The 17,020-nt window shown below is 40.9% G+C and overlaps 1 protein-coding gene across 1 annotated transcript in view; it reads left to right on the top strand.

Annotated features, from left to right (window-relative positions):
* The window catches only part of LOC121176927 (inactive ubiquitin carboxyl-terminal hydrolase 53-like), a 30,461-nt gene extending 13,734 nt beyond the window's left edge, over positions 1-16,727 (top strand). Inside the window, exons 9-17 of the mRNA XM_041031071.1 lie at positions 106-255; positions 2,600-2,744; positions 3,662-3,808; positions 5,123-5,269; positions 7,320-8,109; positions 9,074-9,141; positions 14,261-14,327; positions 14,421-15,157; positions 15,253-16,727. Of these exons, the coding sequence (XP_040887005.1) occupies positions 106-255; positions 2,600-2,744; positions 3,662-3,808; positions 5,123-5,269; positions 7,320-8,109; positions 9,074-9,141; positions 14,261-14,327; positions 14,421-15,157; positions 15,253-15,329 (2,328 nt within the window). The 3' untranslated portion in view covers positions 15,330-16,727. The remainder of the gene's footprint in view (positions 1-105; positions 256-2,599; positions 2,745-3,661; positions 3,809-5,122; positions 5,270-7,319; positions 8,110-9,073; positions 9,142-14,260; positions 14,328-14,420; positions 15,158-15,252) is intronic.
* Positions 16,728-17,020: the final 293 nt, after the last annotated feature.

Raw genomic sequence — 17,020 nt, 5'->3', positions numbered from 1 at the left:
CTGTAGCGTTCATGCCAATAAGTAACTGGTGTATATATTTATATATTCTGTGTGTGTGTGTGTGTGTGTGTGTGTGTGTGTGTGTGTGAATGTGAATGGACACAGCTTTTCTACAGGGTAACAGATGAACATGCCAAAAAGGGAGAGCTGCAGCTCGTGGGGATGATCTGCTATTCCAGCCGCCACTACTGTGCCTTCGCCTTCCACACCAAGTCCTCCAAGTGGGTCTTCTTTGATGATGCCACAGTGAAAGAGGTGAGAAAATACACACTGGTGCTCAAATCGCTGGCCAGTTAAATCAGTCCATAGACAGAAAATTAATCAGCAGCCGTTATGATGATCTATTGATTGTTTAAATCATCTATCCATCAAATTTTTTTCAGTTTGGGCATCAGGTTATTATTGTACAGATGGACCACCCTTTTTTATATAATGTAAATGTGTCTTTATGAGTTAATAAAACACAGTTTGTTTTACAAGCAGCAGCGAAAAGTAGTGACGTTCAGTCTGTTATCTCCATCACCAAGTCTCTTTATCGCCCAATAACGGCCACATTGATTGCCCTTCATGAGCCTTTGGGTTCATGAGCCTTTATGGCATTGAACAGTCAGCTAACCACCCCCCCCCCCCCCCCCCCCCCAACCTCCACCCCCATTTCTACTGCAGTGCCCCAACTCTGTCATCACAAAGTACTGCAGTAGTGAAGTGTAGCTTAATCAGTAAAGATCTTTTTACAGATTCCTTCGCTGGTTAAAGTTGAAGAGTCACAGAAAATGCTGAGCTGCAAGATACAGGTGTTTGTGCTGCGAGTGTGTGAGAAATAGGTTTTGTTTGTGAGTCTGCGTTTTGCAGACGAGTGGTTTTGTGTATGTGTATGTAGAGTATACAGTTTGCGAATCCTTTCATCTGTTCTTCCCTTTTTCTTAATACCGGATTCTTTTCTGCGGCGTCCACATGCGAGCAAACCTTTTTGTCTCACGTTCTGAAAATTTTCGTGGAGACTGTGGTGCAGCGGCTGGCTGGCTCTGTGTCAATCCATCAGCAGCTTGTGCTGTGTGCAGCCCCCACCCCCTCACCCCCGACTGCGATGGAGGAGCTACAGTGCTCAGCGCCTGCCAAGTCCATACCTGGATCGAAACTTGCCAGCATTGCTGTGACACCCAAGTCCCAGCCGTTAAATGACTACTGTAGTGTAACCAAATCACTGCTTCTCCTCTGCATATAAGATTCACAAAATACAGTTTTTTTGCAAATAATAATAAGATTTTTTATTTTATCATTGTGAGTTAGTACCAATATCATGGCCATAGAGAATTCCTGATTCTGAGTGGCTGGCAGGTGTTTAGTTTTCCTTCTAACTGACAGAATAACTGTGAACCTCTGACACAGGAGTAAGTGCAGTATTTGTCAGTGCAGATCAATCCAGTAAAGACATCAATGGCAAGGCTTCGGAAGTTTAGTTAAATAGCTTTAAGGTTGTGTCATGGCTGTACATTTAGTCTGTCAATAAAACAATCAGGTGCAAAGATGATTAGATCCTTATGTGCCCTTAGCACAGCTGTTGGTTTTTAGCCTTAAGTTTACATCACACAGTACATGCCAGGAGTAGGAGACTACTTAGCACTGAGGTTTTTTTTTTTTTTTTTTTTTTTTTACAGTGATTTGCATATAGAAAACATTAAGCATACACTGGAGGCTGTGCTAGCGTACATTCCCTCGTCTGCAATCCATTTGCTGTTTGTTTTTTTTTTTATCCATCTCTGCAGCACTGCTTTTATCTTCCCCATGTTTTGCTTTGCATTGGTTCTTCTTTACTTCATCTTTCTATCTCTCCTCCTCCTACCTCCTCCTCCCCCCTCTTCCCCCGTCATTTGCTTAATTAAGGAGCACATAAGCATCTGTTAGCCTGCAGCCTGCCTTTGTGGTGCCTTTGTGGCGAGACACGCACCTTACACAGCTCAGCTAATGTGATTGTGCGATTTGGCCTCAGTATGTTATATTCGTTCACAAACTATACTATGTTCAGTAAAGGTGAGGTTTGTTTTAAAGTTGGCAGTGATTTTTTTAAATTAAAGCTTTCATGTCAGTTTCCGTTTGATTAGCACTGACCTGGGTTGCCACCCTCTGGTGATGTCGGTAGACCTGGATTTTAGTGGAAATTGTTCAGTTTGCAATAAGTTAAATGCTTTATATCAAAACTCCAGTTACACAACAAAACTTTTTTTGATACCTCTTTGCAAAATGAAAACAGATGGAGTCACAAGGAAACAAATTCTCCTGTTATGTGTGCAATCTGTCTGCTTTTCGAAATGAAATTGGACCACGGTCGCTTTATTTGCACAATACATACATCCATCCATGATGTTAGGAATTTCCAATACAGAAATCCAGCATTTTAAACCCTCTTTAATATCTTCATATTGACTAATCCCCTAGAAAGCAAAAAAAGATTTTCACACCAAAGAATGCTGTAAATATTTTCTTTTTTGTTGTCTCACTGCGTATTACCACATAATGTTTCAGAATTCCTTTTTCCTTTTCTAATGTACTTAAATCTCTACATCAGCACTGATCAGATTGTCTTTGTGTTTTGCTGTAGATTGGCTCCAGGTGGAAAGATGTGGTCACCAAATGCATCAAAGGTCACTTCCAGCCTCTCCTCCTCTTTTACTCCAACCCTGACGGGAGTGCTATCATCGCGGATGATGCCTCAAGACAGAACAGCAGCCAGTCCCAAGTGCAAGGTATGATGTGTCCCATCAGGGCTGTTTCAGAATCAATGAAGCTGAGGTGTGCAGCTACCTCTTTTTTCCAGTCTTTATAGTTGTAAGAGTGGTGCAGAATGTGGAGGAATAAAAGGAAAACTGTGAAGAAGCTGTTTGAACACAGCGTCTGAGTTTAGCCAAAAGTTTCTGGTGTTTAAACTCAAAGTGGCTTGTAATACAAATTTAGGGTGTGACGCTTGAGTTGAATGTTTGGCTGATGAGTTAAAGTGGGGTTTTCCTCTATATACTCAGCTGGAGTTAAGTGTCTGACTAAGAACAAACATAAACTTATGTCTAGATGGAAATTTTAATGGAGACATGATGTTTTTACTTGAAGTAAAATTCTTGCAGTGGTGGTGGTTTGTTTAAGCACAGCTTTTGCTCCTTTAGCACACATAATTTACCATAAATAAAAATTCCCTTCATTTACAAGTAATTACAAATGGAAATCAAAATCAGAGAAACACCACCAAACAAAAACCAGCTCTTTACAGGAAGTGTAAAATCCCAGATCAGTAATGAAAATTTGATGGTGACAACAGCTGAACATCTCTGCTGGTTGGATTATATATCCCTGGATTTGTTTGGTTGGGGAGGTTTTTATCCCCTTTAAAGATCCTCCTCCAACTCTCCATCCTGGCCGTGCCCCAGGTCCAAGCTGTGGCAGCCACTCACTGCCCATCAGAGCAGACAGGGCGCCGGACCAAACAAGATGATCCTTCAAAAACCAAGAAGAACATTGTGTGGATTTTGTAATTTAAATTCTGTTTCTTAGTTTCAGGTGCAGTATGTGTGTTTGCTGGTATCTAATTTAGGTTTTATCAATGAACTTAAATAATAAGGTCTGCTCTTAAAAAAAGAAATGGACTTAACTTGAAAATTTTTTCCCTTTGCAGGCTTTGAGTCTCCAGTGTCAGCAACTAAAAAACTGGACCTCACCAAAGACAATCTTAACGCTTTGTTGAGCCAAGGCTCCTTCAAACAGAAGACCCCTTCAACCTTCAGCAGGAGCAGCGCTCAGACCAGCGGAGGCCGGGGACCAGGTAAGGAGCAGGCCGCTAAAGTTTCCATTTTATGTCATTTTATTTAAGTGTTGGGGGACTGGAAAACATCCCTATGTTTTTGATTGTGCCAACATTATAAACAAGTATCAGTCTAAACAAAACTATGGCTTAAACATACAGTTTGTACTTGTAGAAACTTGAGTGTCTTGCAGTGAACATGAAAGCAGACAAACAGAGAGATGAGTCACACTGTGTGGTGGTTGTAGTTTTTAGCCTTGAAAGACAGCTTAATTTATAAATATTTTTGTCCACAGAGAGCAGTGACAAGCACAGATCTGGCATAGCAACTAGATGAAGAAGAGATAATTAAATGTCTTCCATGTAAAACTAAATCTGGCTATGTTAGTTATACAGAAGGGATTAGGGACCCTTGATCAAGAGAGAGGTCACAAAGAGCTGCCAATTCTCAACATACTTGAGCAAGAGTAGGAGAAGAGTTTAAATTGAGAAGGAGGTATTTGTTAAGATAAGTAAAAGGCCTTAATGAAAAGACATAAGTGACATAAAACTGATGAAATTGCATCTCATTTGATATCATTGCAGGTTTCATTGTCATTATGTGACTGTGAAAGCTGTGGAAGTCCTTGAGATCTATGAGTTATTGTGTCCCTTCACCTGAAAAGGAACGTTGCGGTCACTACAGTATAACTGAGGCACTGAAGTCAAATTTGAAGTCAGATGATTAAGTCCTGCTTTGTCATGTTCTGAACTGTTACACATTCTGTTTTGTTGGTGCCGAAGAGAACACAGAGTTCCAAAAACAAAATCTCAAAAGCACCTGGCATTTTTATTTATTTATTTTTTAAACATCATGTTCTCTTCACAGTGATTCGTGCTGAAATCTCAGACAGCTAACAGAACCGCAGAATGATCATGTTTTCCAGTGCCATGACTAATCATTGCGTTTCAGAGTGAATATCGGCCAGAGACAGCGGAGAGAAGTCTCCGCATGACCGTGTTTCCACCTTTTTGCCTTTCCCCTCATGTAGCACAAAACAGACTCTATACATCAGCACAGTGATGTGTTGTAAAGTTGGCCTCTGTCTACACACTCAGCAACTGCTCAGTGCCTTGGGGGTGCTGGGGACTAAGAGGTGGAAAACAGTGACAAGGAAAAGGATGTAGTGACAATAGATATCTATATGTACACTGAGATAAAAATACCTTTTAATAGGGGTCTATAGTGGTGGAAATCCCCACCTGATTCAGCAGCAGTTGCGTTATTCGTATACGGTCTCCATACCCCCATGTCCTTCCTGATTGTAATACCTGAAATCTTTTTTTGTTTCGTAGTGAAAATTACCACCACTGATCCCAAGAGTCGCCTCAGGGAGATTTCTCGAGAAGTTGCCCAGAGAGCAGGAGAGGTGCGTGGGATGCATCCATCCAGAAGAGAGCCTGACAGGAGCGGTCAGCGGAGGCCGGAGTTACGTCACAGAGGTTGGTTGCAGTGTTGTATAGTAATGTGGATCTATGGAGGGAGACTGCACATGCAGTGCAACACATACACATGAGAATTCCCAGGCTTTATGATACAAAAGGCTAGCCTTCCACTTCCCCAGCCCTTATGTAACCCTCGGTTCGGGAGCAATGTGTCAGAAAGGGGATTAAGTGCTGACGTCTGTTGGAGCCTGCCTTGATCCCACTCTCTCATATTCAGAAGCATTGGTTCCCTTCTCCGTGGTCTGCATGAACATGTAAAACAAACACACCGTATAAACTAAAGCAGATCAAAACCAAGTAGTGATAAATACCGTTTAAATAAATAAGAGGGTGAATTTAACTCCAGAAGTTTATATTTGTGCCAGTATTTCGCTGAAGTCTTCACAAATTGAGTTTGTGTGTCAGTTCTAATCAGTAGGCTGATTGGTCAGCTCCTTTAATACTCCTTTAGTACATTGGTACTTTCAATTAAGTATCAGTGAGGGGATTATGGAACACAATTGTAACACAAATCTCAAATCCACCATGTCAACAGCAGTAGTCTGTTTCGGCACCGAGCTTACCTCCGGTTATGATTGAATGCAGTTGACTGAGGGAGGCTAGCGCCGTTGCTGTGATGAATTGTGAGGCGGGAGGTGACTCTTCAGTTAATGTAAGCAGTTAATGTAACATGGATCATGCCAAAGCTAGTACAGACACTCAAGAAAAGCTTTAGCAACTTTGCTGCTCATACTGGACTGCTGTGGAATAACCCTCGGGAATTTCTAAATGATCTCTGAGTGTATTGATTCAGATGTGTTACCATTCTTCCAAAAATGATCCACAGCCTTTTATACGGTTGACAACACTGAGCTGACAGCAGAAACTCTTTAAAACACGCTGGTATCATATATACAAGCAAAAACATAGACAGCAATCTTTGAAGTGATTTAACCCTGGCTCACAGTCAGCAAAATCCACAGCAATAGGAACTCCATCTTGTGGGCTGACAGTTTAGTGTAGCACTAAATCCACTTTTTTTATGTTTTCACCTGAAAACATGTTACCACAGATTCCTTTTCCTGATGATTGAGGTGATGATTACAGTGCTTCCATGTTGAAAGCACTTGTATTGTGCACGCACTTTTTCCACTTTCATACCATTTTTTTTTCATTTGGAATCTTCAACCAGTTTTCCCTTCTTTTCAAAATAAATGTTAATTATCTTATGTGGATCATTAGGTGCTGTTCATAAACCTCTATGATGGTGTGTGTAAATAAACAAGGCGTTGTGAGAACACCTATAGCTGCAAGAGTGAACCAGTTTGCAGGAAGGATGTCTGGTCGTGTATTTTGAGATAAGCTGGCTCGAAGTGTCCTTGGAATAGCAGACACACATCCGTACCACATGGATCATCATGTTCAGACATGTCACTTTTCCTTTTGGGAAACACTCCCATGTGTTCATATATATACATATACATACAATATCAAAGTGCAGCCTTTTTAACATCAGTACGTGCATGGATGTCTCTGCACGAGCTGGCTGCCCCCTGAGTACACACCACAGAGGAAAATCGACTCCTGTTGGTCGTAATTTACACCTTCCTGTCATCTGCCGACTAAAATGTCAGTAAACCCTGTTGTCGTCATGCCCTTCCCTCACGTTCTGCCCAGCCTGCTGTGTTCTTTAGCACAGCTTTGCGTCTTGGTGTCGAGGTGTCAGTGAAAGTCAATTTTTGGTCTTGGCAATGTTGTCCATGACACTGACTTTTGGCATCAGGTGCTGCAGGAGGTGCAGTGAAAAATTAGCTTTAGTTTGGTTTAGTTTTGTTTGTTTACAAAGCCACCTAAATTGGATTTGTATTGCTAAATTAATGGTTTAAAAGTTAACAAATTTATTTACTGTCTTGTTGGTTAGAAGATTAAAAACGTGTAAAAATGTTTATGTTGTTACAGTATTATATTCTTCAGTCATCAGTGACTTAAAGTATCTTTTCAAAATATACTTTGCCATTCAAGTTCTCATAGTTCAACCCCTCACAAAACTTCTTTTACTTAACCTCAGATCAGGGTCAGGACAGGACGTACTCCCGCTCCGTCTCCCCTCCAGAGAATGGCTTCAAGCAACACCTGGAGACTCGACTGTACAGCAGCCAAGGAAAAGGTCCCACTCGGACTGAGCGAACACCCCACTTTGGTGGTCGGTCCTCCTATGAACCCGCTCGCTCTCACTCCAGAGTCCAAGTGCTACCCAGTGTGCCTGTTATTAGCAGTGGCAATCATAGCCGGAGACTAGACGAGCTGTCCAATGGATATGATACTGACAGCAGCCAAGACTCCCGAGAGCGTCCTGGAAGTGGAGGGAACAGTCGCAGCAGGTCTAGCCGCCCGTGGAAGCCTATGCGGGAGGCACTAAATGTGGACAGTGTTATAAGTGCCATTGGTGATGGTAATTCAGTAAGTCAACAGCGAAGGCAGCATAGTCCCCGGAGAAGACCCAGCAGTCAGTCTCCCTCCCGTGACCGAGAGCAAGACAGAGAGTTTACGTGGGGAGGCCGGGAAGAACGTAAACCCAAGAGCCTGATGACCATCTACGAGGATGAGCAGAGGCATGAAACTGGTGGCAGCCGAAGCTCGCTGGACTCAGATGGCCGGGGCGGCTACAGCGACAAGGACAGGTCAAAAGGCTCTGCAACTCTGAAAATGCGGAATGACAACTGGAAGATCCAGCGAACTGAATCTGGATATGAAAGTAGTGACAGACTGAGCAATGGCTCAGCAAACCTTGACTCACCTGTGGTAGAGAACCTTTCTTCCAAGGACCTGCGGCCCATACCTGAGTTGCATCTGACAAGGTAAGGCTGCTGGATCTGTTTTTGGGTTTTTTTGTTTTTTTAAGCCAAGTACACAACATCTTAGAATTGCAAAATATGATGCAAAAATAGCTATGACACAATTTTGCTCTGATGCCAGCATCACAATGTTGCTTTGTCATCCCCTGGCCTACTCATTTCAGGATTTGAGTCTCAAAAGTGCTGCCATTTCTAAATAATTAAACATTACAAACAAACTGTTCTAAGAATAGCAAGACCCGTTTAACATAAATGCACACAAGGCAGATACGCCAGCCTTATTATGCTGGGCTGTCATTTGTTGGCTTTGTAGTACAGGTCTTGTTTGGAGATAATGATCCTAACTAGCTGACAACTCCTGTACTCAGAGGGAAGAGCCAGCAGATAGCTGACTTCCTCAACCGCTCGTGCATTATTCAAACCGATCTCCTGACAGTGTATTGGTAAAGAGCTCCTTAATTATTAATTCTTTAAAATACGGTTCCGATGTTCTGTGACTGAGTTTAGGCCTGAAGTCACTGAAAATGCGAAAAATTTCATATTTTATTTTGGCGTGTATTGTATATCCTTTTGCATTTTTCCACCTGTTTTCATTAGGTTTATTACAACATCTTTATAAATTTTACAAGAGATACAAACCTTAGCACTTAAAAAAGGTAACAGCAGGTGAAAGATAGTAATCATCCATAGCAAATTAAAAAAAACTAAAAAGAAGCACCAGTTGTTTTGACAGTAAGATGTTTGTACATGTTTTGTCTTCACATTAAAGAAAAGAATGTTGCAGGAATTAGTATCAGATTACACCACTGTAAATCATTCATCATAAAAATATATATTTAGCCTGAGGCTCTTTTTTGTCCTTCATAGCACAGGTCCACCTTAGTCCTCTTAAATGGTCGGGAAAAGATCATGCTCTGGATTATCATGTCCACACAGCGTGAAGGATTTCATTAATTTTGTGTTTTAGGGATCACTTCCCTCCGAGAAGCAGTGATGATCTGAAGGCTGACATGCTTCACTCTACGTTTTCCACTGGTAAGTAAAACTCAGCTTAACCTGTATCTTATTTCTGTGCACTAATAACTTTGTTGTAGTAATGTCTGCTTATTCTGTTATCACATATAACTGATGTAGCATGTGTGTTCCCCAACCAATACAGCTAGCGTTTAAAACATTTTGTGAATATAAACATTTTGAATATTTAGTCATTATTTTCAACTTAAAAACATATAAATCCAGAAGAAATGTGCATCTATTGTTTTATGTAGTGGAAACAGGTCACAAATTAGAGTATCATTCTTTCACAAAGGCTTGGCCCTGACATTAAAGACATTTCCTCTGCCAAATAGACTTCCGTGTGTTGTAAGGATCTGAAACATTAAGATAGTACTCGGCAATTTCCTTGATTTATTGTTCCATCAGTAGTGTTAAGGTCACAGCCTGATTGAAGGGATACTGTATGGAAATAAGTGTGCTCCGGTTCCTTACTGACTGGCCTTGACCTTTTTTCCTGAGTACAGTTTATGTTATGCAGCACGCAGAGAAATGTACATGGGCTTAAAGGAAACACCAACCCAAGTTGAGAACAGGCTTTGTATCTAAAAAAAAAAAAAATGTAGTAAAGCTTGCTTATTTTTTACTGTTTTCAAAAACTGTCTCATTCAAGGCTTAGTATTAGGGTGTCTGTCCTACCTTACAAATTAAATGCAAGAGAAAATAGAATATAGTTAAAAACAACCTCAAGGACCTTGTTAAGTGTTAACTGTAGTGAATAATGTCCTCTTGCAGCAGGCAGTACAATCATTTTTAAATCCAAGGGGATGCAAAATCAGTTTAAAAATAAGAAAAAAATATGTAAAAACAAAAAACAATCAGCCTCAAATATGAGTCATGTTGTGAAGTTGCAATAATGGTTATTTTTATCTCCAAGACAGGATGGAGGGAGATTAGATGACATGAATAGCACTAGGGGGTTTGTCGCCTGGACACCCTTCACATTCTTCATCTAGGACGTGCTTGCTTGTGATTCACATTATCTGCACGGAGAAAAAGAAGGAAAATATCTCTTAGATTAACAAATGTCTTGAAAACGCCTGACTAATTCCCTCAACGGGTATATACACAGAGTTAATCCTGAATAAGAGGGGGAGATGAGTGAGCTTGTAGGGGCCACCCAGCTGTGCCCAGCCAGGCAGAAAATGCCACGTCTTGGACTGTCACAAGGTGGTATTCAAACATGAGGCAAATAAAATGCCATTTTGTAGCACTGCAGTCATTTCAAGGTCCCAGAGAGCTTCAAAGTAAGGCACAGAAACATTAGATGCAAGCAGCAGTTCTAATTTTATCTGTCTTTAGTTCTTTTTGGAGTTGAAAATAGCTTTAACACAAGTGTTGTGAGTTGAGAAACAGAGGCAGAAATGCATAGTGTTGAATGCTGGTGGTGTTATTGGCCTCTGAGCATCTGCACATGCAGAGTGATTCATGTGGAACAATGTCTGGCAAAGGGAAGAAGAAGACTTCTGTGGCTGCCGCAGTATCCATTCTTCATATATATAATTTATATATATAAATTATATAATATATATGTTTTTCAAGATTTTCCCTGAAATTATAAGAATTAATAAAAATAATAATAAATCATCTTCTTATAGTTCATATAATTATTATTTTTACTCTGCTTCTTCTTCTTACAATTATTATTATTACTAGTCTATGTTTTATGGTGTATGTAGAATATGTTACGCTTTTGTATGAAAAACATTTATCAATTCTTCCATTTATTCACTCAGGCTGTTTGCCCCCTAGTGCCTTTAGTGAGATATGACACTGTCTACAGAACTCTGAAAAAAAAGTGACACACTTAACCAGGTTCATTCATTTGCCCCCTCTTTAGATTTATTTTTGTATTTAAAAGTATCTGTAGCTCTATTTTGTGTTAATGTTCATTAATTTGATGAATGCCCTGAAATTCTGAATTGTAAATAGTTTAACCTAAACCTGGCTAAAAATGTCCCATCGGGCCTTTGAGGTCTATTCTTCAGAAGCTATTTTAAAATCAGCATGACATAGTTACACCCTGCTGTCTGCAAATTGTATCGACAAGCTGCAGTAAATGTGTCCAGAGTCAATTTGGCCTGAGTTCAGCTGTGGTAGTCTGGCATGAGCTGCAGTTTCAGAGAAGCCTGAGCAGATTCCAGTAGTCCATTAAAGTCCAAAATCCTTTCTAAAAACACATTCGTGTGGGGGGGCTGTTGTGAGGAGCACAGTTGACATTTTGACCACAGGCATTCATCCTAATGATCGTTTGTAGCAGAAGAAGAGATGTGAGAAGTCGGGGTCGGGGCCCTCTTTGATCACCTTAACGACAGCCGTTGGATCTCGTTGTGAATAAATCTCATTGAGCGACATCATACCAAAATGAAAATGGTAGCAGAACATCCTGCCTGTAATAGTGTGAAAGGTCACAGCTGTCAGGGGCTGGGGTGTAAATTCCAGACACTTCAGCTCTTCTATTGAAACAGTAGATCGCATCTTTTACTCTGTGGACCCACCACAGAAGCTATTATAGCTCTGTTTGCACTTGTCAAATTCATCCACAAAGTTATTATTACATAAACAGAAGACTTGTGTACTTAACTTTGCCCTCATATATGTGTAAATCCCCGAAGTGTTGTTGGTATGAGATAAATATTATCCTAAGATAGTGATAAAACTATACTTAACCATTTGTTTACAAATGCTTCTCCCCATCTGAAACAATTGTGACACAAAGTTGAGAAAAAGATAAAAGGGGTCATGGGTAATTTTCTCCTCAAATGGATTTATTATTCATTGTGTTTGTTTGCATACATCATCTGTTGTGTTAGTGTGTTGAGAGCTGTAATGCTATTCAGTGTAGTCGGCCTGTTGATGCCACGTAACACGGCAGTGACGGATGTGAAAACCAAAGTGTTAATGCCTCGGGATGAGTGCACCTTTATTTTGTGGCATACGGCTCAACGTGCTTATGCCTGAGCCATATCAGCACACACAGAAACAAAGGCTGCTCCAAATGATTTTTAAGAATTTGAGGTGACTTTTTGGAGTTCTGGCCACCGACAGATAAAATTGTTGAAAACCTGACATTTTTCCAGGGTTCAGGTCCGCATGAAAAGCTGAACTGCAAATATCCACCTGAGTCTGATTGATGTTCAAGAATTTTAAGTACCCCAGACAGCAGAACGCAGACAACTACAAATCTCGACTTGACAGCCTTAGAACTGAAATGTGTGGAGTTTTTTTTTTTTTTTTTTGTCCCATTAACAAAACTTCAAAGGGCTGTCAGGAAATTTTGCATGTACACTTTCTCAAAACCTTGTTCGGGTTTGCTTTCATGGGTCTGTATAGAGGCGCATTTCCTGTTGCCTCCGGGAGTTTCTCACTCTGACAGTTGGAATAATTGAAATGATGGCAAATCACTTCTCTGTTCCCTCCAGTTAAAAGTCCTAAATAACTTTTTAGTGGATAACAACAGCCCGCAAACAGGTGTCACTGTTGAACTTTCTCAGAGTAATCCTTTATGCTGGAATGGGGTCATAGACACATCGGTTAGTGGATTTATATCAGGAGAGTATCAGCGTTTTAAAGCTGAATATATAGTAGCAAACACAGTATAGGTTTTAATAAATAAGCCACTGATTGCTCACACATTTTGTAAGTGCAAAAAAAGCATGTATGCATGTGAAACCGCTTCACTTTCTTTAATACTAGTTAACAACTTGATGCTTTCCAGTTCACTTGGGGAATGACAGGGAAGTTTTATTGTACACCACTTGGTGCAGTTTAGATAATACATTGAATGCTGCTGAACCACAGTCTAATCCATGCAATTACAGTACATGGACGATTTCCCAGGCAAGTGCAGAAGGCCATGTAAACAGCAGGACACCTTGAATACATCTGTTTTGCTGGCGTTCACAGCTGCAGCCGTGATCACAAAAATCCACTGCAATGAGTATTGTCTGGAATTCAGCCCGAACCCCGAACCTGAGGAATTGATTCACTTTAAATTGGAGAGAGTTATAGTGATGATTTGTTAGCTGCTGTCTGAAAGAATGTTTTGATTTCAACAGTAACAGTCAGCCTTGCAGCCCCACAACAGTCAGCTTGCCCTTTTGATATCCAGCTGCTTTTCCTTCAAGCTTTTTCTTGGCAACTGTGCACACGACCATAAAGACAAAGGGATTTTCTAAGGAGAAAGCATTGTAAACTGCATCCCTTTTTGTTTTTGAGAATGATATTGTTACAGTTGCTTGCCAACATTGCAGATCAACGGCATCAAATTGTGAATTGCCACATGGACTTAGCGGCTTAAAAATGCAATAGTGTTGTGGAGGGGATCTGGAGTCTGGAGTCTGACCCCGGCGTAATTGCATGCCAGCACAAAGGATTTAGCCACTAATGCTTTGAGAGAGCACAGGAAAAAAGAGGGTATGCTGACACATCACAGATGGTCCTCAGCCACTCACTCTCTTACTTGTCCTGTTAGTCAGTTGTTGTCTGTCTCAGGCCTTGTAAATCACACCCACGCTGCTAACTTGGCTAAGCTCCACACCAGCCCCCACCCGGGGACCTGTTTTTAAACATGTGTTGATCTAATGGGTGGAATCAGCTATTATCCCTATTTTTTTTTTGCAGCATAATTCATTGAAATCACGTCACGACGTGACTGACCTTAAGAGGTTAATAGAATTTTACTCTGTTTTCATTAGTTTGTGCATGTTCCAACTTCTAAATCAGCTAGAGTTCATTCAGGGTCCTTATTGTTTCATTAGTACTGTTATGAACCCAAATTCCCTTTGAGGGGCCATGTTCTTTGGTTGGATCAGACAGTCAGAGTGGTACACAGGGGGCCTGAGGGCGCTCTGCCAGACTAGCTGCTTTGATACTTCCTCTCCCAGCACCAGGCAAAGGGCCTCACCATGACCCCTGTTAGATAACATGTCTTTGCTGTGGAGGCACAGGAAAAAAAAAATATTGTAGCTGTGTTTAAATAAAAACCCATGACAGATGTTACCTAGCTCTACTTTTTTTGACCATCTGGTAGTGATGACCATGAGTTTACAAATTAGTGTCTAGTGATATAAAATGCTCATGAGCCTTCATTATTATCTAGATGAACAAGGAAGAAAATCTCCAGATCTGCAAGATGCAAACATAATCTCTGGTCACCCCGTTCAAAGGTAAAACAGTTCAATACTAGAAGCACAAATTCTCAGTTGATCTGTCACAAGGGCAAATAAAATACTGATGTTTGTGTTTTTGCTCTGTAACAGACGAAGAGCCTTCCGGTACACTCCTGGAATCTTGGAAAAGAACAATGGTCTGGACAGCGAACAAGAAGAAAATGTGGATGGTAGTAGCCCTGTGAGCCCTGTGCCTCCTTACTTAGCAAAGACCAGCAGTTCTGAGTGGAACAGCTCAGATGACCTTGCTGGACCCTTCTCTGAACAAGAAGAGACTGGCACCGCTGCCCACTTAGACACTTTCACGCACAACCATCCTCCCCCTTTACCCCCCAAGCCCTTTGGCAGCAGTCACACTGACCCATCTAGCGTCCACTCCCAACCGCCGGAGGTGCCAACACGGTCGAGCCCCCGCAGTGAACCCAAAAATGGCTCGTCGCCCCTCTCGCACACCATCCTCCGTCGGTGGATTGAGACACCTGCCGAGCACAGGCTTTCATCCGACGCCAGCTCCAAGTCGGGGTCATCGGACCAGGACAGGAACAATCTGTCGGCCAGCGAGAGCGACGAGAGGTTACCCAGTCCAAAGCCTGGCCACGATGATGGTACAGACTCCCCTACTCTGACAGATATGGTTCTTCCCACCACTTACTTTTCTGTGGATAACTGTATGACAGACACTTACCGGGCCAAATACCATAAGAGGCCTGCCTTATACATGAAGGCAGAGGACCATGCGTCATCAGGGGAGAGTGATGCTGAAGGGAGAGGGCTCCCTCTGCCAGATGTTCAGCCACCAGAGCCTTCCAAAAGCCGATCAGAATCAGGTATCCAACAATACAGAACACTAGCTTTAATACTATACATGTGTTTGTGGCACTGAATGTTTGCATTAATTCATGCTGTGGCTTTTGTCTTGCAGGCTATTCTACCACTAAGTCTACTGCAAAGTGGAATCCAGTTACTCCAAAAGGACTTGATGAGCATGGTTTCCTATGATTTTAGCATCAAAGACTTGGACTGGATGCCCAAAGGAATTGTTATGCACTAGACTTCTGCACAGTTTGACTCCTTCTGACTGGGATGTGTATTTACGTATGAACTTGTTGTAAAAGTTACAAAGTTGGACATGAACTGGATGCCAAAGAGATTGTAAAAAGAGCGACAGGTGTCCTTAATAGCTGTCTGGCTGTTTTGGTTTAAACTATAAAAGCTTTGAATGAATAGTGAATTTGCACAGTAGGTAGCGCCAGAATGGTACAGATAAAGAAACATGCCTAAAATATTTTTCCGTTGATGATTTTTGAGCTTTTGGAGCTCAGAAGCAAAGGGTTAGGTGAGTAAAGAATGTGTCACAAAGCGTCACTTTACCACACAAGAGATTAAAAGATTTATTTTACATGAAGAGATAACCAATGTCTTGCAGTTCTGCTTTCTCACACTCTATCAAATGCTTTTATTTGTTTAACGGCTCACATTTCAGTGTTATGGGGTGCCTGCCCCAGTTCTGTCTATTTTTGACATTACCCTTCAGTTTTCAGTGGGTTTTGAAGAACATAAGGTTCCATGTTTTTTGGTAGATTTTGGAAAGTAATTCTACATATTGGACACTCTCTTGACACGACTTAAAAATGGATCCCAAGGATCCGTGTGAATATGAAGCTCAAGGATACCCACATTGGTTTTTGGCCCATAAGACCTCTGTTAAGGTTGAACAACTTGGAGTTTTGTTGGTACGTGGTGTTTAATGACCTCTGCAAATAACTGGCAAAGGTTTTTCTTTTATCTCACCCTCTGTCAAACTCCTTACAAGAGCAGGTCTGGGTCTAATATACCAAGTCTGACCAGCAGTGTGGGTGTCCAGGGGCTATAAGGTGAATGGGTAAACATGTTAAATTGATTGCATATTGGTTAAGAATATTATGTAGCACGAGGCACTCCTGCATACGTCCCATCATTCGCACATATTTAGTGTGTTTTATGTCTTTGCACTGTATTTCTGATGAATTATTATTCTTTTCACACTCCTTACAGTTATATCCTTCCATTTATTTGTCTAATTTCTGAGTTTTCTGTCTCACTTCTTAAAGTAGCTCCTAATAGGACATGGACATGCAAGGATTCAAAAGCTTCATTTAGAAATAGACAGGGCTTGCTTTTTGAGGGTTGTTATCAATAACATGTTGTAAACCTGAGTAGTGGACTGTTTTTGTTTTAAAATGTTTTATATATGCAGCGGACTCTAATGCACAGTGCCTTTTGTATTTTTCTATGTCAGGACAAGATTAAATTGGAGCCATGATTTGTACAATTCTTTGATTTTAAAGAATTTTTGTAACATTTAATTTTATTTTTATTGATTAACAGTTGTTAAATAAACAGTTTTATTTAACCATATCTGTGTGTCAAGCTATGTTATATTTAAGAGCACAAAGTACAGCAATGTTAACCACGAATCTTTATTATTTAGGAAGATGAGACTTGGTCTATGATCAATATACTAATTTGGACATTTTTATCTTGAATGAGTCCTGATGACAAACAATGTGTTTACTAAATAAATAATTCCCACTGAAACAGAAATGCAGCTTATTGTATTCAGTACATGCTGGGAAATGTGGTGTTTTGCTGCCATCTGCTGTCCTATATCATGAATGCATCATCCAATATTAAGCACTGGCTACCCAACT

This window comes from Toxotes jaculatrix, chromosome 23 (genome assembly GCF_017976425.1).
Source record: "Toxotes jaculatrix isolate fToxJac2 chromosome 23, fToxJac2.pri, whole genome shotgun sequence".
NCBI classification, from domain to species: Eukaryota; Metazoa; Chordata; class Actinopteri; family Toxotidae; genus Toxotes; species Toxotes jaculatrix.
The sequence above is the reverse complement of the archived record's forward strand: the minus strand, read 5'-3'. Positions and strand labels throughout refer to the sequence as shown.